Source organism: Siphateles boraxobius, unplaced genomic scaffold (genome assembly GCF_051911475.1).
Source record: "Siphateles boraxobius isolate OS27281-9 unplaced genomic scaffold, OSU_SipBor_1 1, whole genome shotgun sequence".
Taxonomy (NCBI): domain Eukaryota; kingdom Metazoa; phylum Chordata; class Actinopteri; order Cypriniformes; family Leuciscidae; genus Siphateles; species Siphateles boraxobius.
The window spans coordinates 20,846,711-20,874,672 of NW_027508699.1; the positions used below are offsets into that span (position 1 = coordinate 20,846,711).

A 27,962-nucleotide genomic window follows, 5' to 3' on the forward strand; every position below is an offset into this window, starting at 1 on the left:
TCTGGGTAGCCGTAAAAACGGCTTTTGTGTGCAGGCAAGCGGGCAAAAGAACCGGCTTGTTGACTGCTAAATACACTGGAACAGTCATATTGCATGGAACTGGACGAGCGAATCGTTTCGGTGAAAATCCGGCCGCAGCGGGATCTGAACTGTGTCGCTTTCCTAGGATGGCTAGGAAGGCTTTGGGACCTCGGGCTTGATCTCAATCCTCGGCCGGGGCCCGCGCTGAGGGGGGCGGCGTGCGGCAGAGCGAGAGCACGGTCTCTGTTCTCGGGCCTGACGGCGCTGAGAAGCGGCGGCGGCGGCGGGTGGTGTAGGCTGCGGCTGGGAGCTCCAGGCAGACGGCTGTTTCGAGCGACCTGCTACGGAACTAGAGCGCTTCGGGAGGAAGTGCTTCATTGCCTGTGATGTCTTTTGAACCTCTTGGTATCTGTCCACGAAATCTTTGACGGCAGATCCAAAGAGGCCCGCTGACAAAATGGGCGCGTCGAGAAACACAGCGCGCTCTGAATCCGTCATCTCAGACAGCGTCAACCAAAGGTGTCTCTCCACCACGGTGAGAGAGGCCATGTTCCGCCCCATCGCCTGTGCAGCAGATTTCGCAGCGCGTAGAGCCAGGTCCGTAGCGCTTCTTAAATCCGCGATGCTGATCAATTCCACGCCTTCCTCGTCCATTTTACGGAGAAGGTCGGCCTGGAAGATTTGCAATATGGCCATTGTGTGCAGCGCTGACACAGCTTGTCCGGCGGCGGTTTAAGCGCGACCGTGCATGGCTGACGTCACTCGGCAGGCTTTGGATGGCAGCACTGTCTGCGCTCGCCGTCCAGCGCTGCTTCCACTGGAGGAAGAGAAAGGTACCCTCTATCTTTCGCACCGTCCACAGTGGAGAATGCAGCAGAGACAGAGGTACGTATCCTGGCCGAGAAGGGGGCGTTCCAAGACCTTGCGACTTCTTTGTGAAGCTCAGGAAGAAAAGGCGCGGGTCTAGAGTGTGACGGCGCGTCGTCCTTTTTTAGGAAGCATCCGTCCAGACGGTTGCGCGCTGGCTGCGCGGGCGCCTCCCAGTCGAGACCGAGGTTATCGACGGCTTGAGAGAGCAGACTCATCAGCTCTGATTCAATGCCAGCTCGTTTTCGAGCAGGCTCGCGGGCAGCGGGGGGAGGTCCACAGAGCTCGCCCAATCCTCACTGTCTGATGCCAGGATAGAACAGGCCTCGGCTGTTTCGTCGATCTCAATGGCGGAAGCGGTGGCAGACGGCGGCCGTTGTCCGTCGGTGAGCGACTCGATGCCGGCGAAGCTGGCGGGCGAACCAGCGAGCTTTGGCGGGGAGGAGAAGGCTCGGAACCGCGCTGAGCACGGTGCTTTTTACGGCGCGGCGCTACAGCGGGCTGAAGTGCAGGCTCTGAGAATGATGCCAGGCGAGTCCTCAGTCACCATAGGCAATAGCTCTCAATGAGGGCATCCGCCGTCGACGAGAGCGAGAGCCGCATGATCCTCACCCAGGCAGGAAACGCAGATGACGTGACGGTCCCCGTTGCTGAGTGTGGCTCGGCACGAGCCTCAGGACCTTTGCATCTTTAAAAAGACGCAGCTCTTTTAGGAGGGAGAGATAAACAGTGAGAGTGTGAGTTGCAGCGGCGAACACACACTCTAGCAATAAAGGATATAGACGCCGGAAAGCGTAGCAGGTACGGCGGCTGAAGGTGGCGAGTTGAAGGCCAGCGGCTTCAGGCTCGAAGGCTCGTCCAGCAGAAGGCTTTCTGTCAACGGCGCGGCTTCTCACTCCGGATCCAGCTATGCAGTAGTGCTTCGCTGAAGAGATGAAAGTCAGTTTGTATTAGCCTGTCGGGCGTATTTATAGGCCAAGGCCACGCCTATTCTGGCGGGACGTGACGGGCCGTCTTGCCTATGTCTGCACGCTGCCGCACAGCGTTTTACATTAATTCAAATTTAAGTATAATTGTTGGCTTCAATATCTTGTGGAAAAGAGGTTTTCCCCATAGCGTAAGATATTACGGAATACGAGAGATACTCTCGTAAGAGAACTGGTATCATCACAAACGTTATTCTGTGCTCTAAAAACTGGCATATTTCATGATATTGTGTCATGCAAGATCATTGCAATATCTAGAGAAATGTGCGAGGTGGCCAGAGGGGTATGGTTGAGACACACGTGTATCAACTGTACCCCCGATAGATTTCTATTAGGAAACACACTGTTAAGTTGTTCAGTGTTATGATAACAGTTTAAACGTCCTAATTAGCCAGTATAGGACGCAAATGAAAATAAAATTTGATATTTGTGATATTTAAACTGTGTATTATTAATGAATATATTAAATATATTGTTCCTGTTTTATATATTTTAACCAGTGCTAATTTAAATAAAATTAATTAATTTAAAATGAATTAATAAATAAACATGTTCCCCAATTGTTATTTTCTTTATTTGTCTTTATTATATTTGCAATGAAGGTTTAGTTACCTTTACATCATGGGTGTCTCAACTGTACCATGGTACTGTCTCAACTGTACCACATATGGGTACAGTTGAGACAAAGTTGAGACAAAAAGCACCTTATTTTTATGAGCAAATTGTGAAAAATATAAACTATTTATGGGTATTATTGATTGATAATATCTTAGTCTACAAGCTAATGAAATGTCATGTGGCATGTCATGTTCATTTCTTTTCAGTATCTATTTTTGTGTGAAAAATCAAAACACAAAAAGTGTCTCAACTGTACTCAGTCTACCCCTACATCGTTTATACAGCCCCTCAAGTGTCCGGAGGGAGGCGTTTTCAAGCATCTCATCTCTCTAGGAGGAGGAGAAGCCAGCATTGCCCTAAACACTCTCTCGGAATAAGTGTCGCGCGGGAAACAAAGGCTTGGCTGCTGTGGAGTCAACAGTCGCGCGCTCCATCCTGAAGCCATGTGAGAGATCTGCTACTGCTGCAAAGGGACGCCACAACACATTCACCGTGGGGTTGAGCGCCGCTCCCCGGAAAACAGACCACACGTTCTCGCTAACAGCCGTATTTGCAACACGAGAGAATAACCGAATTAATGCCCATCATTAGATAGTAGCAGCTCAGTCCTATTGATCGCCTGTGTCGTTTACGCCTCCGAGCGGGGGTTTGTTTTTTTCTAAGCGGGCGCGAGAGAAACATTCGCTATCGAAAGGGAGCGGGTCTGGCCATTGAGTAAGTATTCATTTTAGAACAGTTGTTATTTTCCTGCGGGTTTTATTGTCTTTTGTTTCCTGACATCTCTGCTTTGTCGATATAGTAGGCTTGAATTTTTGCAATGGCGCTTTAAATCGTCTGAATGTCTTGAATAGGCTTAATTGCAATAACCGCGAAAATAACAGGATTGAAATGTAGAATGTAGAATGTAAGTAGAATGCCAAATAAGTGACATTTACCTCTTCGAAGAGAGTACAGATGGGTTAATAATATATATAAAGGTTGTATCTTTCATCATATGTTTACATAAATTGTAGCACAAGCCTTCTGTAATGGCCCAATAACACACTGGTGCGTTTTGCAGCGCATCCCCTTGTTGAAGCAGTAGCCTACGTGCTCGGGTGTGGGAGAACCACATCTAGTAATATAGCCTACTGATGAAACGGGCTGGGATGATCCAATATGGCCGTGCAGACCTGGATTTAGCAGCATATGATGTTAAATATTTTGGTATGCAATTGGATTTTGGTCATTTTAGTTCAGAAAACTTAAAATAATTTCCACGCACGCGTTTCCGATGCGTTTCCACATCCCCCCTGTCAAATCTTCACACCCACCGCGTCCATCGTGCGTTCATTCCTCAGCTGGAAACGCTTTATTTTCGCAAAGAGCAGGACGAGAACCATGAAGCGTTTTGTAGTATACACATTACGTAAGACACTTTGTTGTTTATCTTTAATAACTGTGAAATGTATCATTTTGTGTGGAGAATAAATAACAAGACGCACATAAAGCGGAAATGGGAGAGTGATGTCAACCGTATCACATATCCAATGCCAAAGCTTTCTGAGTCAAATTTACGCTTCCATGAACATTTGAGGCACTAGGTCATTGGAGCCACCAACGCATCTTCCCGGAAAATAAAATCAATGGAGTGCTTCTGAAATTTGGGTTGGTGCTCTATTCAGTGCATTATGAATTTTGCAAATAATACGTAGGGTATGGCAATAGTTAATGAATAAGCACAAAAACTCTGGAGGGCTCTCTTAATTTAATTCAGCTTTAGAATTAGAAAATTAGAATTCTCAAAGAATTTCTTATGAATAGTTTAAAGTAGTTTAATTTATAATTAAAACAAGTTAATAACACTTGCAGAGGCATTCACATATTTGTTGTGAGAGGTATTGCTAGAATGTGAATATTGTTTAAAGGACTTAAGTTTTGCAATCCCTTGAAATGTAAAATAGCCTACTACATATTAAAAATTATTAAAGCTGGCATGTAATGAAAATTCAGCCTATCTATTTTCTAAATAAACGTTACAGATCTCATTGGGGACAATTCATCCATGCGTGTTTCATTTTAAAAAGTTTTTTTTAACCTTGTATTGTTAATTCAAAATGTCTGACCTTCCGGTGAAAACAACAGACTTCTTTCTGGTGACGTATGCAGGTCTTCTCCAGTTATTTAGTACTATTAAACCTTGCCCCTGAAACCTTGTGTATATTCTACTAACATCATCATTCATTCCGATTGCATTAATTCAGCATACATTGCATTTAGTCTTCAAACTTCAATACTTCAAACATGATTTTTGAAGTGGCTGATGTGTTTTTAAATAAAAATGCTACTGACAGCTACTAAAACTAGCTCAAACTTTTAATTTTAAAGCTTCCAATAAAGGACTCACAAAAAAATGTTTGTGCCAGTTTTCCAACACAGCAACCCTTATCTGCCTGTGTCCCCAGCCCTCATTGCTTACTGAGAAGCATTTATAATTAGAGACTATTGGAAAATAGGGATGCTGCTAAACTGTCAACGAATTGAGGTGAGACTGCTGAATATATATATATATATATATATATACACACACACCTCTTTGTTGATTGCTGAGTGCTCTCCACTCGTGTTAATTATCTGAGCCTGCTCCTCTCGAACTTTGTTAATAAAACATCATTAAGTGTTAAATGTTAAATATGACATTGGTATTACGCAAATGGCTGTAAGTGAAGTGACAGTGATCACTTCATGGGTGTGGCCAACTGGCCATCCAACAACAAAGAGTCTGACAGCTGCGGTGGTTTGACACGGTTAAAATTGAACAGCTCTGGATCGTCACTGATGTTTTAACCTCTCACCTATATCTTCCTTTCTCTATCAGAACTCTGTAGCAGATAATTGCCCGTAACAAACTCTCCTCATATATTCAAGCCCTTCCTGCCCACTCCAGCTGTTATGAAAATATCTTAATGACTGATACAAAACATGAGTGCACACTTAATGACTCACTTTTTACAAATGGCCAATTTACAGGAGACTTTTTTTACAATTTAAACATTTACTAAAGTGTTTACGGACTACATTCGCTTAGGGTGGAAAATACTCTTCAGTTTTGTGAAGGCAGTCATCTCTAAAATCTCTAACTGTGAACAAGAAGGTTACAGTGAGAGAGACCATTAAAGCGTTACCAGCTATTAAGTGTGACCTACATTATATATGCTTGAAATATATATATATGCATGCGCTAACAGCTTTAGAAGGTATCCTCCCTTCCTTTTCTTTTCCCCATGGTTGATTGGGCCCTGGCTCATGACATGTCTAAAATAAAAAGGAGTGCATGAATCTATTGGTGCTGTCCTTTACCAGCCAAGCTGGACCTTCTCAAAATCCTCATGTTGAAGTTTCTCAAGTCTCCCTCCCACATTCCTTGCAATCAAATAGCACTTGGTATGAAACACAGTGTGTTTCTTTCAGTCCGTGAGTTTCTTCGGGTGGCCTTATTAGCTCTTAGAGGATAAGTTTTGATATCTTGAACATGCATAATTTGTGATAATAATAAAAAATGCTTTTTTCAGATGTCCCCTCATTAGTTTCTTAACTGCCATCAGAAAGCTTCTAATATATACTGTTTTCTTAAACTGCTTTTTCACTACTGATTGAACATCTGCAATTTGCAGTAACAAGAATCCCTTCAAATGCAGTGGTGGACAAAGTACACAAGTCACATACTTGAGTTAAAGTACAGATAGCCTAATAAAATATTACTCTAGTAAAAGTACTCATTTTCAATGTTTCTTAAGTAAAAGTACTGATTGACAAACCATATATTTATACTAGCCAGCATTAGTCAGTGGCTAGCACTAAGAAAGATTAGTGCATACATTAAATAATGTAAAGTATTTTAAAAATGGGGAAATACTTATTTTTTGTAAATATGTGGCGACATATTATAATAGAATAAAATTACAATGTACTGACGTCACATGGGGCTAATTGCATTAACATTTTAAGAGGAACATAATACAAATATAGCCTACTAGTTTATATCATTTGAAACTGCTACATCAGCGGGAAAGATGCTTAGGCATTCATTTGCGTCATATTGCCTAAAATACAGACGGTGATGCACAAATGCAGACATGCACACATTTAAGCATTTCAATGGGCTTAAAAAGCTTGCCCTCTTACAACAGATTTAGTTTTTGAATAACTGACAGTCATGAACTAAATATGATTTCATTGACAATAGTCAATACTAAAATTCATAAGCAAATTACTTTTCGTGCCATCAGTTGCACGCACATTCAAGTTCCGATGATATCCCTGTTCTTGGCTCATTTTGGATCCCTGAATCAATTGCCCTTTTTACACCTGGTATTAAGATGCGTTTTGGTTTACGCCTGGTTTACGTATCCATTTACGCCTGGTGTTTTAATCCATCTCTTTTGTCCACAATGTGCTTTTATGAAATAGTCAAAAAAAAGTACGATGTTATGCTTTGGAATGAAGTAAAAATAAAATAAATACTTTTTGACTATCCACCCAGATGGAATGATTTGCTCAATGTTTTGGAGTTGTATATCCTACAAGCCATTAAAATCTACCAATAAAAGGACTCTCAGGAGAGATTTACATCACCATTCCTGCATCTGAGGAATGAAGTTGGGCTTGCTTTTTTGTAATTTACGTTGTAATTTGTAATTGGAACCCAATGCATAAATAGGACCTGGCATTTTTGTCACAGCAAAGTTTATTGCATATACACAATAAAGGAAGCCTTTGATTGATGTTGTGGCATGTTTTTTATGCATTTTTTTTTCTCTGTAGAAATCTAGCCACGATTATCTATTGGCTGCTCTTTGTCACTTTTGGCATTTTAAACACTTTTGTTGGCCAGTGAGTGAACCAGTGAAAAGGTCACAGCATGGCTTCAGTGTGTTGCCCAGCAGTGGACTAGAGAGGGGAAACAAGCTGTAAGATAAGTGCACCCACACTGGAGACTTCACAGATTGGATAAAGCTGGCCAGCGTTGTGTTTTTCCTGGACTCCCAAGTGCTTTTCCAATGCTGTCAATGAGATGTGGCGAAAGGAAATTGCTGCATGGTGTTGAAACTTTTCAAAGAGTTTCTCCTCAGTCTTCCATTCCTAAACCACTGAAGCAGTGCTGTCTTAATTTGCATAAAGTTTTAGAACAAGTTAAATTTATTGCCGATGAGTTGAACCCCCCCCCCCCCCCCCACACACACACTAAAGAACTGGTAAGATTATGTGCATGTTATTGAGTGGAAGAGGATTATGAAACAAGACTAACACACTATTACACATTCGTGAAAATCATCTGAAGTGGCCATTTAAATACGGTCAAGTTCAAAGGTGTCTGTATATGCTAGAGATTATACAGAGACGTTTGGTGTTAGACTTGGTTTCCCAAAGTCATAGAAAATCTAGAAACATCACGGAATTCTTAAATTGTGATATCCAGGGCTGGAAAAGTTATGGAAATCAATCAAAAAATATTGGATAAAAAGGTTTTTATCCAGTAATCAATCCCTGGAAAAGTTTTTCATTGGTTGAATGGTGGGGTCCTGTTCATCAACTGTTATCTCTGAATCATTTGCTTATTGCTTTTGTTAAAGTCCATGTTGCTCCACTTTTGATGAGTGGGCAATACTGCTCCATGAATCATCCTCGGCGTGATCTCAAGTGCTGCTTTTGTGACTATCTGCACTAGTGGTTTAAAATGCATGTGTTAATGCAACATTGAGTATTTTACACTGAGGAATGGGTCTGGGGTGAGATTGAGTTAAACCGTTATTCCATCATTCAACAGATAATACTTTGGTCTGAATGTACAAAAGTAAATTACTTAAGCTATTGCTAAGATTTCATCTTGCATGATCAGTTCCATTGTGAGTGATTCTTTAGGTCTGAATTTAGAGAGAGATAACATATCGACAAACATTCCCTGTGAGGGAGTGAACATGTGACTGGCTCTGCTCGGGTGGGCCATTGAGATCACTAATCAGCTGGATGACTCTCCCCTACAGCCATTTTCAGGAGAGAAGCTCTTTCTCTGTGGACAAGAGCAAAACCCTGCAGTAAAACAGGCTTTGACAAAAGACATCATTGTGCCAGGTTTATCATGGGCTTCCACGTCCCATCTTCCCATTCCATAGTTGACCTCTTTTTATCCATGTGTCCCTTTTCCTTTGATATTTTGTTCTAAGTTTCCTCTATCCATGCATGGTATGTTTTGCATCCCTCTCACAGGATGCCCAGCAATGTATGTAGCAAACTAGTATAACCACAAATGGATGGTCATGTTTAGACCGCTTCTATTGATGTTATTGCTCGACCTTGCCACCTTGAATTATAAATTCAAATAAGAGTTTTGGTGTCTTTTTTACAGTATTCATACCCATATCAAAGTCATACTAAACTAGTGGAACCAATAGATTATAAAGCGTTTGCTTTCTAATCTCTCCAGCAACGTTGGTCTTCCCTTAGCCTTATGTTGGAGTTCTGGAATCAATTTAGCGAGGAATGCAAAGGCCTGTTAACATTTTTGATATTTACATGCCATTCATAACTTCTCCCTTCATCGCTGTTGGCCTGGTGTGCTGTGAAAAAGATTTGCAATATATATCGGTGCATATGTGAAGTTTGATTTCTGAGAAGAGAAAAAGAGCTCCCCACTTCTTTTATCGATTCCTACCGACCTGCTTTCCCTCGAAGGAGAGAAGTCTAAAACACTATTGACAGTCTGGGCTCATATTTTACAGGAGCGCAACATGTGTAGACATAAAACAGGGTCCATCTGTAATGCATTGTGAAAGAATACAAGATGTTCATTTTTGCAGGTAAAGGAACAAAATCTTCAATAGGAAATTGTGTGTGTGTGTGTGTGTGTGTGTGTGTGTGTGTGTGTGTGTGTGTGTGTGTGTGTGTGTGTGTGTGTGTGTGTGTGTGTGTGTGTGTGCGTGCGTGCGTGCGTGCGTGCGTGCGTGCGTGCGTGTGTGTGTGTGTGGATCTGGCCATGCATTATTGACAAAAATGTTAAATTATGCTTTGAAGAAATGCTATGTTTTTTTGGTATGTAATGGTCTAATTACTCCTGTTACTGCATTTTTTGCAGGATGTCTGAAGCTTTGTCACAGGAAGAGAGACTTCGGGCCATTGCTGTAAGTACACTGTAAAAAAACAAACAAAAACAAACAGAAAATGTACTGGTAGTTTTCTGCCACGACATGATCCAGTAATTTTATGGAAATTTCCGTTAACACCTAAAACACAATCTAATGCAATGCGTAATTCAAAACATTATAATCCTTCATATTTATACAGTACATTGTGTCCTATTTTAATGACAAATTAAATTTTTTAACCTATTTTTTACAAATTCTTATGGAAAAAAATATTTTTATTAGGACAACTAGTTAAAAGTAATTGATGAAAAATAATGAATTTCATTATTGATAAGTCTGTGCACCAGCACCAGGCATGGGAAATTTTATTCTTGCATTATTTTATTTAATGCAACTTAGTATGCATTAATTGTTCAAAAGTGACATTAAAGACATTTATAATGTTTCAAAAGATTTCTATTCTAAATAAATGGCGTTTCTTTTAAATTTTCTGTTCATCAAAGGATCCCGAAATCCAGCTTTGCAATTACAGGAATATATTACATTTTAATATAAATCTTAATATTTTAAATTGTAATAAGATATCACAATATAACTATTTTATTGCATTTTTGATCAAATAAAACCTTGGTTTGCATAAGAGACTTTTTATGCTAATGTACTATGCCAACTTTGGCCCCTTGGTTAGCCTAAGAAAATTTTTCTGACCCGAAACATTTGAACAGTAGTATATACGAAAATATATATATTTTTTAAAATCATCAAAATAAATGAATAAGCCTTAGTATATATGATTAGCTTTCAGAATTTATTAATCACACAGGATTAGCATGAGGACAAATCTGAGGATACAGTTTAGATGCACGGAAGGTCTAAGTGATGTTAGTCTCATGAGGCATTATGGTCCTATAGAATGTCAATGACCATCTATAATGGTTAATGAATGTCCAGCCATCAGCACTAAAGCACTTCTCTGTGTTTAATTATTGATGGGCCTTGCATTGTTTGTTAAAAACCAGACTAATGTGCCTTCAGCTGTTTCCCTTCATCCATCTTCTGAGAAGTGGAGACTTCCTGGATGAATGTGCATGGTCAAGAGTTTTATTGGGAGTTGTGCTTTTCAGTTTAATGAAACTCTGTGTACAGTATTTTCAGATAGCCGCAGAATACAGCAATCAGTCCTGTTTTAAAGCGCTAAATACGGCTTCGTGTCACTGGAAGGTTTTAGATCCAGTCACTGTCTTCCATCTGAGCTTCTCCTTTCAGTTTTGTTACCTGTGCATCACTCAAAGGCTGCACTATACATTCAGTTAGAAAAACATTCTGCGCCTCAATTGGACTTGTTTATTAAATAACGTTTTTATTAAGATAGAACTTTCTGGTGTTATGTAAGTCAAAATATTTTATATTTACTTCAGTCACTGTCACTATGGCTACTACACAGGTGTTATCTGCAGCTACTGTAAAAAATAGAAAAGGTGCTTGACTGGCCTCTTCTGTAAGCTGTTGCATGAGCAGAAAAATGTGAATCAGACCTGTTAGTAAATGTATTTATATTAATAAATAGTATATATTTATATTTTAATAAATATATATGTAGTCAAATTTATAACTAAAACCATTAAAAACAATTTTGTTGCTGGAAATAATGATTAAAGTTAACTCAAATAAAATAAAATAAAATATAAAAAACGTCTCGGTTACGTATGTAACCCTCGTTCCCTAACGTTACATCGGATGACGACGAATGGGGTTTCGCTTAGAACACCTATCGACTTCGAGTATTACAAAACGAGCTAATGGCAAAGAAATGCCATGGGTCTGCGGCATTTGCATAGCGTATCTCCGCCTTCCCTCGTGGGTATAAAAGGAGGACGCCGGCAACATGCAGATATGTTTCTTTGCTGAGGAGCCAAGACTGAGCTCAGGCGATCCCCGCGGTACAGCGGAAAGTGGCAGGAAGACGTAACGTCTCCGTTCCCTACTCAGGGAACGAGGGTTACATACGTAACCGAGACGTTCCCTTTCGTTGTCACTCCGAGTTACGTCGGATGACGACGAATGGGGTTACCCGTCTAATCACGCCACCTTCTCGGCTGTCTTCCAGTGCCCTGCGTAAATCTGAGATCCTTGTCGTGAGATTGGCACGGACGAAGGACTCCTATCTAGCACAGGAATACCAAGGTACACTGGGGAGCATATCCCATAGTTTAGAGGAAATATGCAATTATTGCCAACCCAGAGGGGGGGACTTAGAAAATACACATATGACCCAAAGGGATGCATATGGAGAACACTGGGGTGTCCAGCCGCAGGTGGAATATTTCAACCCCAGGGGTGGCAAGGTGGCTTGCCAAGGGAAAGACACATGCTCAGAGAGGCTTACAGTGGAAATACACATGTGGGGGTCGCTCAGAGGAGGGACCATGCACACAGGAGGCACCTAGCCGACGCGCCTGCAATAGACACTGGCACCGACGTCAGGAGTGCTGGAGGAACTCAGGGCTTTCGGAGAAGCTCACCTGAGGATAATATAGCACGTATCCAGTCCGTGGAGTGGAATGGCGAGCAAGCGAAGACACCTGAGCGGATCCAGTACTAGCTGGTTGAAGCGAGTACATGAGAGGACACTGGCTCCACTCGGAGATTGTAGAATCTGGCGAATGTGTTAGGTGTCGCCCAGCTTGCAGCTCTTCAGATGTCTGTTAGCGAGGCGCCATGCGCTAGAGCCCAAGAGGACGCCACACTCCAGGTGGAGTGGGCAGTCACACCAAGGGGGCACGGTCGACCTTGCTGCTGGTATGCCAAGGCAATGGCGTCCACTATCCAGTGAGACAACCTTTGCCTGGAGAGAGCCTTTCCCTTCAGCTTCCCACCATAACAGACAAAGAGCTGGTCTGAGGTCCTGAAACACTGCCTCCTGTCTACATAGGCGTGGAGAGCGCGTACTGGACAGAGCAGTGCAAGGCTGGGTCTGCCTCCTCCAGGGGCAGCGCTTGCAGGTTCAGTGCGACTCAGCGGGACAGACGGGGAAGCTCTAACCAGGCTCCCAGGAACTGAACCAGCGGGATCACGCTAACCACAGGCGTCCCCCCGGAGGGGCAGCAAAGTGGAGTAACTGGCCCAGACGTGGACGGCATAGCGGCCCGATGTGGGGGCACAGTTAGCAACCGCGCCCTGGCAGAGGGGGCCAGGGGAGGACCAGGCTGTTCGTCCCGCGGGGGCCTGCTCTGCCAGGGGTCTGACGACAGAGAGGGACAGGGGCGAAGCGGTCCGTGGACGGCACGCCGTGTCAACCACCTCTGGGACAGAGGGGGACGAGGAGAGCACGGCTTGTGGGCGGCGCTCTGAGACGTCCGAGAACACTCTGTGCTCAGAGACGGGAGAGTCAGTTCTTTGGAGAATAAGGATTCTTCCCCGGCCCTTCCCAAGGGAAAACGCATGGTCCTGCTACCAACTCCTGGAAAGAACTGAGTCCCATCTCTGAGGAGCCCATCTCAAGAGCGCCGCTTAACCCGGCGTGTTGCGGGGGGCGGGGCTGGAGAGGACTGTGGCGTCCGACCGCGGCCTCCAGAGCCGACCCGGGTGAACGGGGGGGCGCCCTCGGCGGTGGGCAGACCGAGGGATCTGAGCGGACGGCGGGGCCGTCGGGACAGAATCAACCTCAGTGTGCTCCATCCCCGAGGAGCCCGTCTCAAGAATCAGAATCAACGTCAGTCTGCTCATGGGCGGCTGAGAGCTGTTGGGCAAGCCCTCAACCGCACCGCCGAAGAGGCCGACCTGGGATATGGGAATGTCGGACAGACGGGTCCGCGCGACATCCAGCACATCAGACAGGTTCAGCCACAGAATGGTGAGCATCACCTGTACCAGGGAGCGTACGGCCACTTTCGTCGCTCGGAGAGCAAGGTCAGTGGCGGCGTGCAGCTCAGTGAAGAGCCCTGGGTCAGTCCCGGCCTCGTGCAGGTCCATGAGCATCTGGGTCAAGGTGGACCAGCAGAATGACCATGGCATGCAGTGAGGCGGCTGCCAGTCCCGTGGCGCTATAGGATCTCGCCACAAGCGTAGACAAAAAACTACAGGCCACGGGCGGGTGCTTAGGATTGCGCCGAGAAGAAGCACTCTGAGGACACATAGCATCGCAACAGAGCGTTCAGCCGGGGGGACCCCAGTGTACCCATGGGCAGCGGCCCCATCGAGGGGAGGAAAGGCGGATGAGATCAGCGAGCGGTCCCGAGAAGACAAGGGGGTCTTCTGGGACTTCGAGATCTCATCATGCACGTCCGGTAAGAGAGGTATTGGGGTTTACTGTGGACGAGGGTCGGCGGCCTTACCCAAAACCCATCGTCCCAGGAAAGCATGGCCGGCTCAGACTCGTCATCTCCGGATCAGACTCAATCACAGCCGTATGCACACCGAAAGGTGGCAGCTGTGACGAGCCCTCACTTCCAGAAGACTCAAACCCACCTAGTGATGCTGCAACAGACATGGCATCTTCCTCTGTAGCTTCAACTGAAACACCCGGGCCACCAGGGTAGACTCTCGTGAATCAGCAGTTCACTAGCGGGCACCGTCATTGAAGAGGGTGGATGGGGTCGCGGACACATAGTCGGCGCCTTGATCCAGACCGTAACCCTCAGGTCACCCTGGCCACCAGCCGAAGATCAGGGGGTGGATGAGGGGACTCTCACTCTTGCGAGTTCACAGAGTCTCGACCTATATATGACGCGATGATCACGTTCCCAGCGAGAACATGAGTCACCCACGAGCGCTGTTCAAGCATGATCAAAGCCCAAACACACTAGACAGCACTCGTGCCCATCAGAGTCCGATACCAGTCCGCTGCAACCAGAAATGCACGGGCGAGCCGTCTTTAAAAAGACGTGCCGCGTGCAAGCTCTTTTATGAGAGGAGAAAAAAATTCTGCGATGTTGAAGCACACAGGGAGACACACACACACACACTGGCAGATCACTGCACAGATCAGCAGGCACTGTGAGCTCGCTGCAGATCGCCGTCACACCAACACCGGAGAGAGAAGCTCGTCTCGTAGAGCGAAGTCAGAGATGACTGTGGAGTGAAGAAATACTCTTGGCTCCGAAGCGAAAAACATATCTGCATGTTGCCGGCGTCCTCCTTTTATACCCACGAGGTAAGGCGGAGATACGCTATGCAAATTCCGCAGACCCATGGCATTTCTTTGCCATTGGCTCGTTTTCAAATACTCGAAGTCGATAGGTGTTCTAAGCGAAACCCCATTCGTCGTCATCCGACGTAACTCGGAGTGACAACGAAAGGGAACTTATTTTATTTCAGCTAGTTGCCGAACTATTTTTATGTACTAAAATAACTAACTAAAACTGAAATAAAATTAATAAAAACTATATAGACATATTTAAAAAAAAAAAAATGACAAAAGCACAGCAAAATTACTAAAACTCTAAATAAAGTGAAAAAGAAAATGGTAAATATAAAAATAAATCCTATATTAAAATATTAATAAAAAGAATAATATCTCATGATACTGAAACAACATGATTGTAACTCATATAATAAAGGATTTTTACTATTTGTTTAACTAAATCAGTTTTGTTAATTGAGATTTGCACAGAAGTTATTTGATTTTGTCTACTGAGAAGTTTGATATATTTCAGCAGTTTAATATTTTGTCTCTTTTTAGGAGAAGAGAAAGAGGGAGGCTGAGATTGAGAACAAAAGAAGACAACTGGAGGATGACCGCAGACAACTCCAGCATCTCAAGGTATCAAGACATAACAGCTGAACTGTTTTCACAAGCCGAGCAGGTGTGTGTTTGTCATTGTCCCTGTGTCATCATTACTGCTGTCAGAGTCAGAGAGTTAACAGTTCACACAGAGGTTAAGAGTCAGAGTGTCGTGGCGTATCTTCCTTTTGTAATTTACTGTCTGTCTGGTCACACACACACTACAAATTTCTATTGTTGAAATTCATAATGTGAGAACGATTTTGCGAGATTTTAAAGTTGCTGAAAGGAGAGGGGGAGTTTTAACAGCAGTTTCCTGTTTGAGGGGACAAGGGAAAAAATCTGTATCCTCCCTTTAAGTAAAGTTCTGCCTTGTTATGGTAAGTCAGGCCCTCTCAAATTTTTTTTAAAGGCTCAGTTTTAAAAGGCTCATGTACATTCTCTGGAATCATGAGAACCTTTAACTTTTTATTGCAATTTTTAAATAATTTAAAATATTTAATTAATCCTCATTCTATGTACAAAGTAGTCGTCATAGCAACTATCTATCTGCCTTGGTAAAAAAAAAAACATTTTTAAAGCTGCAGTCTGTATTTTGTCCACAGCTAGAGGCACCAAATGGAAGAGCAAAAATAAAGAGTTTTTCAACTTGTTTCCAAAGCAAAAATGCAGCCTCACTCCATTCTGTTTAGATTTAAATTTAAAAACATTAAGCCTGGATACACTGTAAACCCTGACTAGTTGAGTTCAAGAGCGTCGGTTTGATTATGACATAGGAGCATTTATGCATTTTGGCATAAATATCCATTTTTGCATTTATGATAGACTTTTGACTGCAATATCATGTCATCTAAAGCCTTTATTTATAGTCAATCCATTAATAACATCATTTTATAATTCTAGAAGAAAGAACACCTGGGAGTCTACTGTTGCTATAGACCTTATACGGCAGAGAATCACTGTCTAAGAGTAATTAGCTGGTGAAGTATGGAGCTAGAAATGTGTCTTTATTACATGCGAGAAAATAAATGATCTGAGAGAAAAAAGAATATTTGAGAGAAAAAGTTTTCACACCAATAGCAAAAAATAATAATATTTGAGACTAAAAAAAGTTTTGAGAGAAAGTATTTTCTCATAGAACATAAAAAAAATATAAATTTGAAATTTTTAAAATTATTTCTGAGAAAAAAAATCTCTCTCAAAATACTTGGAAAAAAATCTCAAATATATATTTGTTGCTATCAGTGTGAAAACATTTTCTCAAAAAAAAGTGCTTCTCTCTAAACGCTTTTCTTTGCTCTCTGGGCAATTTTTTGCTCTCGTGTCAGGATTTTGCTTCAATTGTGAAAATTATGTATTGGGCGGGGCCACGTTCTTTTTTTCCTATTGGAACGTTCCTATTGGCCAGTCGGGTGAGCATCGTCTTGTCTTGGGAGTTGAACTGAATCATTACACCATTGTTCGCGTTCGGTTCACCTAGATAGATGCCTCCTCTGCCTTATGCTGCGTTCACACCGGACGCGAATAGCGCGTCAGGCGCGAGTGATTTCAATGTTAAGTCAATGCAAAGACGCGTTATGCGCGTAAAAAATTCCTGCGGCGCGAATGAGGCGTGGAGCGCGGCGCGGTAGACGCGAATACGCCTCATTCGCGCGTCAAGTTCACGCGAATGGCGCGAATTGAGCGTCTGGCGCGTTACGCGCGAATGGTGCATTTTGTGCATTCACGCGTTTGACGCGAATTCGCGTCTGCCGCCCGAGTTGAAAAATCTGAACTTTGGCGTCAATTCGCGCCGAGTTAACCAATCAGGAGCCTAGCTGCTTGCTGCTGTCACGTGGTGAAGTATCTGGATGCTTCAATACATTATTTTGTAATGGTTCTAATGCACAACAAAGCAACTATTTTATCACATAAAACTTGATTTCAATATATAGACATTCATTTTGTATTGAATGCTATTTATTCCATATCTAGATTATATTAAATATTATTATAATGTGAAGACAAACATACTGCATTATAAGTTCATGTCTGGACAGTGTTGTGTGTGAGAGAGAAAAAAATCACAGGACAGATTAATCACTTTTGGAGGCTGGCTCCATCATCAAAACAAAAATAAATGACAGATTAGGTGGATGAGGGCGAGGGTGATCCTCGCTCCGATGCGGGACAACAGGTCATAAAGCTGGGCGCGGGACAGGCGGAAGTACCGCTGAAAGCGGCCGTCATCCAGGCGCAGCTCCTGGAGCGAGCAAATGGTGAAACTCGCCACACTGGGTTGAAGGGTCAGGTGGACACAAATACGGCGACGATGACCCCTACGCCGCCGTTCTGCTCTCCAGAGCAAATACAAAGCTGTGACTCTCTCGGTGAATGCTCTATCAACATAAAAAAGATGGCCGCCAACGGGTTTCGCTCTTGACGCGCGAATGGATTCAAAGGGGTCAAGCATATAACTAGACGCGGTAGGTGCGAATTTGATGCGCTATTCGCATCCGGTGTGAACGCAGTATTAGAGTTTAGATTCTCTACCCGAGCCCGAGGTCGGGCCGATGTTTCCCGTCACCATCCTCGGGCCGGGCCGGGCCTTTGATCTAGAGACGTGCACTCCCAACGCAAAAGAGTGCAGCGCGGGACTATATTTGATGGCCGAGTGCGAGCGCAGGCGTGGGCTGTAATGCTCTCACTCTGTGGGTTCCAGGAGAATAAAACAATTCGTGGGACTCCCGCAAACTAGAAATATCTGAATAAAACATAAAAACGAATACATTTTTATTCATCTATTGCAGAAAAGCAACAAGAACAACTAAAACAAAATACAAATGATTTACAGGCCAGAGTTTTGTTTTATAACATGTTTGCAGCATTGAACAATGTAGCCAATCACAGACATATGTGTTGATTTCTTGAACGCAATGGCCAATCAGAAGCATTTAAGATAGACTCGGCTCACCGCTCAAAACTGACGTTTTATTCAGAGCTGAATTCTGTATGCCGGCAAATCCTCTAATTATAACAAGCAAAGTGTATATATTATGAAAGATTCATTGTGCAGTCAGCTTCATTGATAATAACAGAGATGTGTGAGATCGCGATGCACTGATGTCAGCTTTAGGAATTTTTAAGGGAGCGCACTTTGCGTGCATTCAGTCATGCCAAACCATGCACGCAGTAGCCTGCTTGATTTTATGTTATAACAGTGGTTTGTGTGTTAATGCTTTAATAACACATAATTTATCAGGAGCATTTCTGCTGATGTGTTTGATTGCGACACGTAGGCTAACTTGAAAGTATTTGGAGGTGCAGAACAGAGGAGGAGGAGGAGAAAGTAACATAGAAAGTAGTCAAGAACGTCAGTTATAACGACCCACGTATTAAAATGGTCGGGTTTAAATCCGGCTAGGGCTCATAATTATAGTTAATGTGTCGGGCGGGGCTCGGACGCAACGTGCACGGCTCGGGTAGGGTCGGTCTTGATTTTTTGGGCCCGATCTAAGCTCTAAGTTGAGCACGGACACTCCAATGTTTGGGTAAGATGATGACACACACAACTGGATGTTAGCTGGCTGAGCAAGTTCAGCGTCACTGAAGATTAAACATTAAAAATAGCACTCATATTCATGAATGAATGTGTTTTATATTATTAGCTTGCTAATCGCTAGTAAAGCTAATTATTAATTAGCCATCATGCTAGGTAAACTTGCATGAGTGCTATTTTTTAATGTTTAATCTTCAGTGATGCTGAACTTGCTCAGCCAGCTACCCATCGAGTTGTGTGTGTGTCATCATCTTACCCAAACATTGGAGTGTCCGTGGCGTGCTCAACTAAGGCAGAGACAGCCTCTATCTAGGTGAACGGAACGCGAACAATGGTGTAATGATTCAGTTCGACTCCCAAGACAAGACGATGCTCAGCCAAATGGCCAATTCATACTTTGCACGTGACGTCACAAGTACTGGCTGGCGGGCAAGAACGTCGTTCTCTAGCAAGGAAACCCAGTAAACTAATCAAGGATCTTGTATATTAAGGATCTTATACAAAAGTTGGTGTTTTGAGGTGTAACGACATGCCAGATAGTTGTTGTGCAATTGGATGCACTATTATTCAGCATAATCGCGTTAAGAACGTGCATGTAAACGCGCTCATTCCCCGAAAGTGAAAGTTGAAAAGAACTGAGCTTTCAGCATCTGTCGCTGCATTAACGCCGCGTTCTCTCAGAGACGATGGTGGTGACGACTATCTTAATTTACTGGCTTAATATTTCTCTTGTGGACCTACATTAACTTTTTAAACAAGTTTTTGAAGCTGCTTTTGATTTTCACAGATGGCAGAGTTGTGCTGTGCGTGAAATAAAGACTGTCTTTAGGCCTATATCATTTTAGTGATAATATTCATATTTAGTAATTGTATTGTTTTTAGTGTTATTAGTGTCATTAAACGTTTTGTTAATGTGCTATGGAAACAAAATAGCCTCACCATATAATTGATTGTAGTATTGGCCATCTTGTGAGCGTTTGTTGCCCGCCAGGTATCCATGGCAGTCACGTGACTGCAAAGTATGAATAGGAACGTTCCAATAGGAATAAAAGAACGTGGCCCCGCCCATGACATAATTTTCACAGTTAAAGTAAAATCCTGACAGGAGAGCAAAAAATTGCATCGAGAGCAAAGAAAAGCGTTTTGAGAGAAACACTTTTTTTTTAGAGAGAGAAAATGTTTTTACACTGATAGCAAAAAATATATATTTGAGATTCTTTTTCAAAGTATTTTGAGAGAGATTTTTTTTCTCAGAAATAATTGTAAAAAAAAAAAAAAGATTTTATGTTCTATGAGAAAATACTTTCTCTCAAAACTTTTTTTAGTCTCAAATATTATTTTTCGCTATTGGTATGAAAACTTTTTCTCTCAAATATTTTTTCTCATGAAATGCTTGTTTGCTATCAGTGTGATAACTTTTTCTCTCTAACTTTTTTTTTCTCTCAGATCATTTATTTTCTCGCATGTAATAAAGACACATTTCTAGCTCCATAGTGAAGTAGACTGACTTACTGTAGAGTTAACAAAAGTTATCATTTCAAAACGAGCAGTTCAATCATAAATCCGTACGATCTTACCTTCATGCTGTGGAAATGCAAACCGGAAGACATAACACAACGAGTGCAGTGCTGAAAAAGGGCCGGGCTACCTAAAGTCTATAGTAGCGAACATAACTTTCACGTGTATCGGATTGACAAATAAATTGCATGCTCTTATTTCAGTGTTTTGTTTTTAATTTTGTGGATATTTTAGTTAACAGTTAACTAAAGAGGGGAACATTATCATTTAACAGAACTGTGCAGTTATGTTTTAAACATTTTCATATTATTTATTTACAACACTTTGCATATTACATAAATATACACAACCTATAAGACGGTTAAAGGTGCACTATTCAGGATTTTCCAATAATTAAATTATTCTACTAACCCTAATCTAACAGTCTACTTCAGTCTACTAATACTCTAATGAGAGTTAGCTGATTTAGTGGACCATCGAAATAAAATTCAACTGATTTTGCTGCCAAATGAGTTATGATGCCCAAACATTTTATTTTAAGTAATGTTAAGTTACGATAACATTGCTTTATCAATGACAACATTAGGGTTTACAATGTAGGAGAAAGTATTTTAACAATAAATAATAATAATACTAATAAACACAAGTGGATAGATGTAACTTGACAGATCAGAACCTCACTTTTGCACACATCCATGACTAGAGACACTCATGTGACAGATTTATTCATGGCCATATATTTTAAATGCATGCAATACTACATTATGTGTAATATTTATTATTTGACAGAATCTAAACAATCAGGAGGTTATATGAACAGTTAATTAATGGGTGTGTATATGGAATATGTCATTCTTTTTATGATTACACAATTATCTCTGGATGGCTGCATACATTATTACCACAATTATTTTCATAATTCAGGCCAAAATATGTATGCAAATCCTAAAGTTCTGCTGCAGAGGATCCATGGTCAAAAATAGTTTGCCTGCGTGCCTATCCTCAGCTCCCAAATATCCGGCAAGGCGATTGTTTCCCTTTTGTTATCTGTCACAACGTGATATTTTTTGTTTGTTAGTTTTATACCTGCCATTGTTTTTTGTGCACAAGGGATTTTGCTCAATAGGGAACAATGGAACAGGCCTTAGTTTCCTACTGAGCGAGACTCAGATCCTTTGTCCTCCCCTCTGTGCTGGGATTGTATTGCGTGTGCATGTGGATGGGTGTGAACATGTGGTGATGTCAGCATATCTGTCACCATGCCAGAATTTGCGGTCACAAAGCCAGAGCGGAGGGTGGGGGCTGAGGGACGAGAACGAGAGCAGGAGAGGGTCAGTTTGGGCTGTTTTGAATGTATACAAGTCACAAGATATTATATGAAATCGAGTAACTTGTTGCTAATTCTGTGTGAAGGATCACATTTAATACTGGCCCAGTTTCATAAGAAAAGGGAGTAGGTAAGAGTTTTGAGAAAGCAAAATAAATAGTAAGATCTAATGTTAAAGGGTGTTTTTCCATTTGGTAATTTTCAGACTGTACACAAAAATGTCAGTAATTGCCTTGAGTTAGTCTTTTTAGTTCAGGTGACTGTGCTTTTTCTACGAATGGCTCTTTTTGACATTCTGCGAATCTGTTTTTCTTGTGTACTTTCATTAATATTTTAGGTCATTTGACTTTAAAATACTAATTGCGCACATTTTTTTGCTATAAGAAATGTCTTGAGTATAGTGATAAAGAGGGTACCAGTAAGGATGGACTTGCTACAGAGAGCAATGGTACATTTCCCAGTAGGCTGGGCTGGTTGAAGGAAAAAAGTTCGAACATCCACAGACCGGCCCATTTGCAATACAGTGATGGATCCTGTGCTGCTTGTGTGATTCACTGTTAGTGAACACCTCTGCTGTCTTCTTCTTTTTTAATTGTTTTCTTTTTTTTACCATTGTCTTCCTTCTTGTCCGAAAAGGTCTCTTGTTTGTCCATTGACCTTCTTCCTCATGCTTTTGTTATTTTCTTGTTGTTGTTCTTGACCTCACCTTCCCCCTCTTTCTTTCTTCCCACTCTTAGTTATATCTTTCTTTCATTTTCTCCTCCAGAGGCCTGTCTGAATGAATCTTACAGATGTTCAGCCTTGCGGAGCTCAGACACTACCGTCTGTTCAGTAGACAATGTAAGAATGAAAGAAGAAGAACAAAAACCTCATATACGTAATTGTAAAAGTTTGTGATCCGAACTTCATTATTTATTTATGTATTCTCATATAATGTCGTCTCCATTTTTATCTCAGCTTCCTTTTTTTGCTCTTAAACAACAGGTGTTATCAAGCGCTCTGTGATGTTTCTCTTCGGTTTGGCCCTATCGTGGGTCTTCGGTTCACTGTTTGATGTTCAGCACATGTGTGTTTTTATCTGCTGCAGGTTTAACAGCCTCTTCTGTCTCTGCTGCAAGAATAGAAGCACGGTTGGCAGCAGTAGTTTGTAATGCTAAACTAGTTTGTCTTGAATAAGCTTACTCTAATGCCATTGATCACTCGTGCTTATTGAGAAGGACTTTGTTTTTTTACATTTTGCTTTCTTAATGTGACATTTCTTAATGAAACATAGGGCAGTCTTTGTTTTTATCCATATGACAGGTGACTGGATGGAACGGGTTAAGATTTCTAAGAACACAATAGACATCCAGTGTGCCAGGATGCCTTGCATTGCTAACTGTGGTCCAGTGCCATCTCTAGGGCCACCTATGCTTGTACCCGAAATATCTTGCATCCCCTGTGCCAGAAAATGTTCTTTTCAGACAGCAGTGGCTTATTCTGCTTATCTGCTGTCTGTTTTTTACCAACATGGTCTGGAAGCTCTGTCAGGAAGCCCTGTTTTAGCAGGCGCCTGTCAAAATGTTTCACTATCCAGAAATGTGCATAGTTTGCATTAGCTGCCATGGAGAATGCCCTGAAGTGAAAAACTAATGGACAGCTAATAGTCATGTGCTACACTAACTTTAATGGTCCAGATATGTTTACGTCGTCAGAACAATGAATCAGACTATCATAATCTAATTTTCAAGAGCTCATTTTGTTAATATTAAGCAATTAGGGACCATGATATATATTTTTGTAGATATACTACTGTTCAAAAGTTTGGGGTTTGTAATATTTACTAATGATTTTTTAAATAAGTCACTTATGCTCACCAAGGCTGCATTTATTTCATCAAAAATACAGTAAAAACAGTAATATGCAAGTAATAATGCAATTTCAAACAACAATTTTCTATTTGAATATTTTAAAATGTAATTTATTCCTGTGATGGCAAAGCTGAATTTTCAGCATCATTACTCCAGTCTTCACTGTCACATGATCCTTCAGAAATCATTCTAATATGATGGTATGGTGCTCAAGAGATTATTAATTATTCATTCAATATTATTTCCAATGTTGAAAACAGTTGTGCTGCATAATATTTGCGTGGAAACTATGATACAGTTTTTTAGGATTGTTGATGAATAGAACGTTCATAAGAACATCAACTTTGAAACAAATCTTTTTTAGCAGTATAAATGTTTTATTGTCACTTTTGATCATCATTGCTGAATACATTTTTTTTTTCTTACTGACCCCAAACTTTTGAACAGTAGTGTGATCTGATTTCACCATCATTGAGTCCAACTGAGATTACATGAAGAAACTGAAAATACTGAAACTGTAAAGAGTGCTGTAAAGAGAGGATGCTTTCAAAAATAATGTCATAAATACGTAGATTTTATTTATCAATTAACTTCTATTAACTAATTCAGTGGTTCTCAAACCTGTCCTGGAGTACCACCAGCTTTGCACATTTTGTATGTCTCCGTAATCTATCACACCCGATTCAACCCATGAGCTCATTAGTAGAGACTGCAAGACGTGCCATATATTGGGAGACAAACAAAATGTGCAGGGCTGGTGGTAGTCCAGGACAGATTTGAGAACCACAGAACTAAATCAAATCAATATTTGGTGTGACCACCCTTCAAGTTTAAAACAGCTTTTGTCCAGGTACACTTGCTCTTGTTTTTTTTAGGTAGGTTTCTTCAAGCATCTTGGAGATGTTGCCGCAGTTCTTCTGGATTTATTCTGTGTCAGTTGTTTCTGTTTCTTGATGATGGTGAGATCAGATATCCGTGTGGATCATACCAGCTGTGGTCAGACTCCTTGTGCATACAAACATCTCACTGGATTATTACAATTAATGGCAAAATGAATGTTTGGAGATGTAAACTGTTATTTCCTACTGACACACTACAACAAAATATATAAATAACTGGCTTAAAATCTTTTTATTTGTGGTGAAAATACTAACCTACCTAAGACTTTTGCACAATACTGTGTGTGTATATATATACTGTATATAAGTACAATATTTGCAAGATGTTTTTGATGTTAACTGTTGTTTAAGTGAGTTTAACTCCTCTAAAAAGAAATATAAGCTATATGGCCTTTTTTGACAGTCAAAGGCTTTGAGAGAGAGATGGCTGTTGGACGGAGCGCCATCCAGTGGAGAGGACGAGGCACAGAAACAACTACAAGAGGATGAAGCTAAGACCAAACTACTGGAACAGACCATCCTCAGGTTAAGACCAGTCATTTAGCTTTTTTATACCTTCCATACAAAAATCTAGAATACATTGCTGCATGTAGTCAATGTTTACTTATATACATATTTTGTTATTAATAGACTAGAACAGGAGATTGATGAGCTTGAGACTGGCGTGCCTTTGAAAAAAGGAGAACAGGGCAATGAAAATGTAAGGTTAAGTTTACTCAATATGCTTTTAACTAAATTTGCATATCTGTTCAGTTTAGTTCATTAAGGTTTTAATGGCAATGATAATACTGACTTTCTGTCATATGTCTTCTCTGCTAGGCACCTGATGGTCCAGTGAAGGGTGAGTGTCAAGATACTTTGTATATTTCAATATTTTTAGTTCTCCATCATTCTCTGTTTTCACATGGTATTACACAAAATGGAATATGACTAAAAAGGATTGCCTTGTTTCAAACAGTTATCAGTTTGTTTGCAATTATGGGGACTATGACAGTAATTTCACTGTTGTCATGTGAAAGAGCCACCGGGTCGAACAGTGAACCGGGTGAAAAGTTCAGTGAATGTTCATTTTATAGGCTTATTAATACGTACTGAATAGCAGCTCCTGAAAAATAAAAATACTTAATATTTCATTTGAACTTAATAACTGGTTATTCACATTTGGCATAAACAGTAGTGAAGCTGAATGAATCTCGTTCTCTTTCCCCAGCAGTTGAGAATGGCATACAGCAGCCCAGTCCTAATGCAGATCAAAATAGCAAGAAACAGATCACAGGCATTGAGGCAAAGCTGCAGTGCACCAACCCTGATGTAGCTATTGAGAATGCCAGCGCAGAGCATCCCATCACCATGGTGTTCATGGGCTACAAGAATGTAGAGGATGAGGCCGAGACCAAGAAGGCACTGGGCATAGAGGAGACAGTCAAAGCTGAATTTGTGGTCATTGAGGATGGTGAGAACAAAGGTGGAAACGAAGGGGCCAAAGAGGACAAGGCCCCACCAAACGGCAGTGCCTCCAGTCCTGACAAAGCTCAGGACGAGGCCAAGAAGGAGGAATCGAAAGAAGAGGGCAATTCGAAAGAAAAGCAGCCGTGCAAGTGCTGCACAGTCATGTGAGTGCGACCGCTCACCCTGAAGTTTAGACACTGGCGGAAAACTGACACCCTGACCATAACGCAACAATGAATAAGTATACCCCGTATACTTAGAATTAACCTTTGTTGTCTAGTATGTATTTCTTTTTTTATTTCTATTAATATTTTTCTATATTTCTGTCTTGACATTTATATATCTATATATACATATATTTTCATTATGTAATGAAGTCCAGTATTTTACTTGTTGAAGAACTGAAAAATGAGGACCACAACAGACTCCACTTTAGACAACAACGTAGTTAAAAGAACATCTTTGTGGTCCTCACCCTTATTTTGTTTTAAGAAAAATAAGATGAACGTCTCAAAATATGAACTAGCTATTTATCTCCCATATACATTTGTGTTTCTAAGATATTACTTTATTACTGAGAAGAAATTACTATATTGATATTACAATGTTATGCTTTTAATATATATTTTGAGCGTTTTGCTTTGTTTTTATTATTATTATTTTATTTTTATTGTTTTGCTGAATCATCTCAGACCACTGTGAACACTGGTACATGTAGTCTTCGTCCACAGTCATACATTCTGCATTACACCTCACAGTAGACCAATATGTTTGTAAATATGATCCAATTATTTATGACTCTACATGCTATGATAGAATACATTTAATCATTTTGTATAAAACAGGCTGCTGTAATTTCCCCTGGAGCCCAATTATAACCACAGCAGCTATCTGCTTTAACAGTAAATCACGTTTTAAAGGCCAAATACTATGTACAAAATGACTCATTTTAAACTCATTCTCTTTTCTAGACGAAGAATAACATTGTTAGATGATATTATAATCAATATTCATTTTTGAAAATGTAATAACATTGCAATGCCTCATATTACACACATGTAGTCCATATTGTTAAAAAGTATTCTTACAGTATGTAAAATATATCTTAATATCATTTGGAAAAAAATGCATTGTTTGAAGTTGAGGGTTTTTGGTGTTAAATGGGTTGCTGTAAGTTGCCCTCAATTAAAAAAGAGTCCAACGTGTTTCAATGTTCAGGCAGATTATCCCCAATAATGAATCATTCATTGGTGTTAATTCAAGTTCAATAGCCTGGGGTCTAAAACATGTTTACCATTCCAAGACGAACAGCTTTGTAAATGTAGTTTTGCTGTCTTTATAATATTTCAATTTAATGAATTATTTCATTTCCTGTAAGACAGTATGTGTTGTGGATTTCAGATTATGTCATGAGTTAAAGGTGCTTTATTGATATGGCCAATGCCTGTTATGGTCCAAGTGTTTAAAACTGGAACAATGACAATAAAACAAAACAAAACAAAAAAATTGTTTACAGTTATGTATTGGTAATTCTTTGGTAATTTTCCTCACCTACAATCAGTTTTGCCAAGGGACAAGATGATGATACTTTCTATTCAATGCACAGAGTTTCTGTGAAAAAAGAACTCCATCCCCCGGTTTCACAGACAGGGTTTAAGCTAGCCTGGGAAACCCCAGACGAACTTCTGACAAATTTAGATTTGCTCTGCAAGTTAGTCTGGCGAAGAGCCCATTCAAGCTCATTTCCAATCTTTCCAAATCGAGGCACCAATCACAAACGTTGAGGCGGGCTTTTCAAGATGACGATCAATCTGATTGTTTTTAAGGTCTATCCAATTGCGCCCAGAGGCATTTGAGTGACTTCCGTTGGTGACGCCCCTTTGAAAATGATCTGTGAATGAACCTTCCCCAGACCTTAACTCAGTTATGACTGAGAAGGGTCTGGTTTTAACCAGGCTAGGTTTAAGCTAGTCCCAGACTAAAATGCATGTTTGAGCTGTTTTAACTGAAAGTGACTTGCACTGACATATATTAAAATATGTCAGT

The 27,962-nt window shown here is 41.1% G+C and overlaps 1 protein-coding gene across 2 annotated transcripts; it reads left to right on the forward strand.

The window, feature by feature from the left end:
- The first annotated feature begins 2,795 nt into the window (after positions 1 to 2,795).
- On the forward strand, positions 2,796 to 27,422 carry palm1b (paralemmin 1b). 2 transcript variants are annotated; one of them, XM_077228336.1, is made up of 7 exons: positions 2,796 to 3,206; positions 9,604 to 9,649; positions 15,294 to 15,374; positions 24,871 to 24,992; positions 25,098 to 25,167; positions 25,287 to 25,308; positions 25,678 to 27,422. In XM_077228336.1, the coding sequence occupies exons 2-7, from the start codon at positions 9,605 to 9,607 to the stop codon at positions 26,082 to 26,084; spliced, it is 747 nt and encodes a 248-aa protein (XP_077084451.1). In that variant the 5' UTR covers positions 2,796 to 3,206; position 9,604; the 3' UTR covers positions 26,085 to 27,422. The 2 variants fall into 2 exon arrangements, with proteins under 2 accessions (XP_077084451.1, XP_077084461.1); XM_077228346.1 differs by having other exon boundaries at positions 2,801 to 3,206; positions 25,681 to 27,422.
- Positions 27,423 to 27,962: the final 540 nt, after the last annotated feature.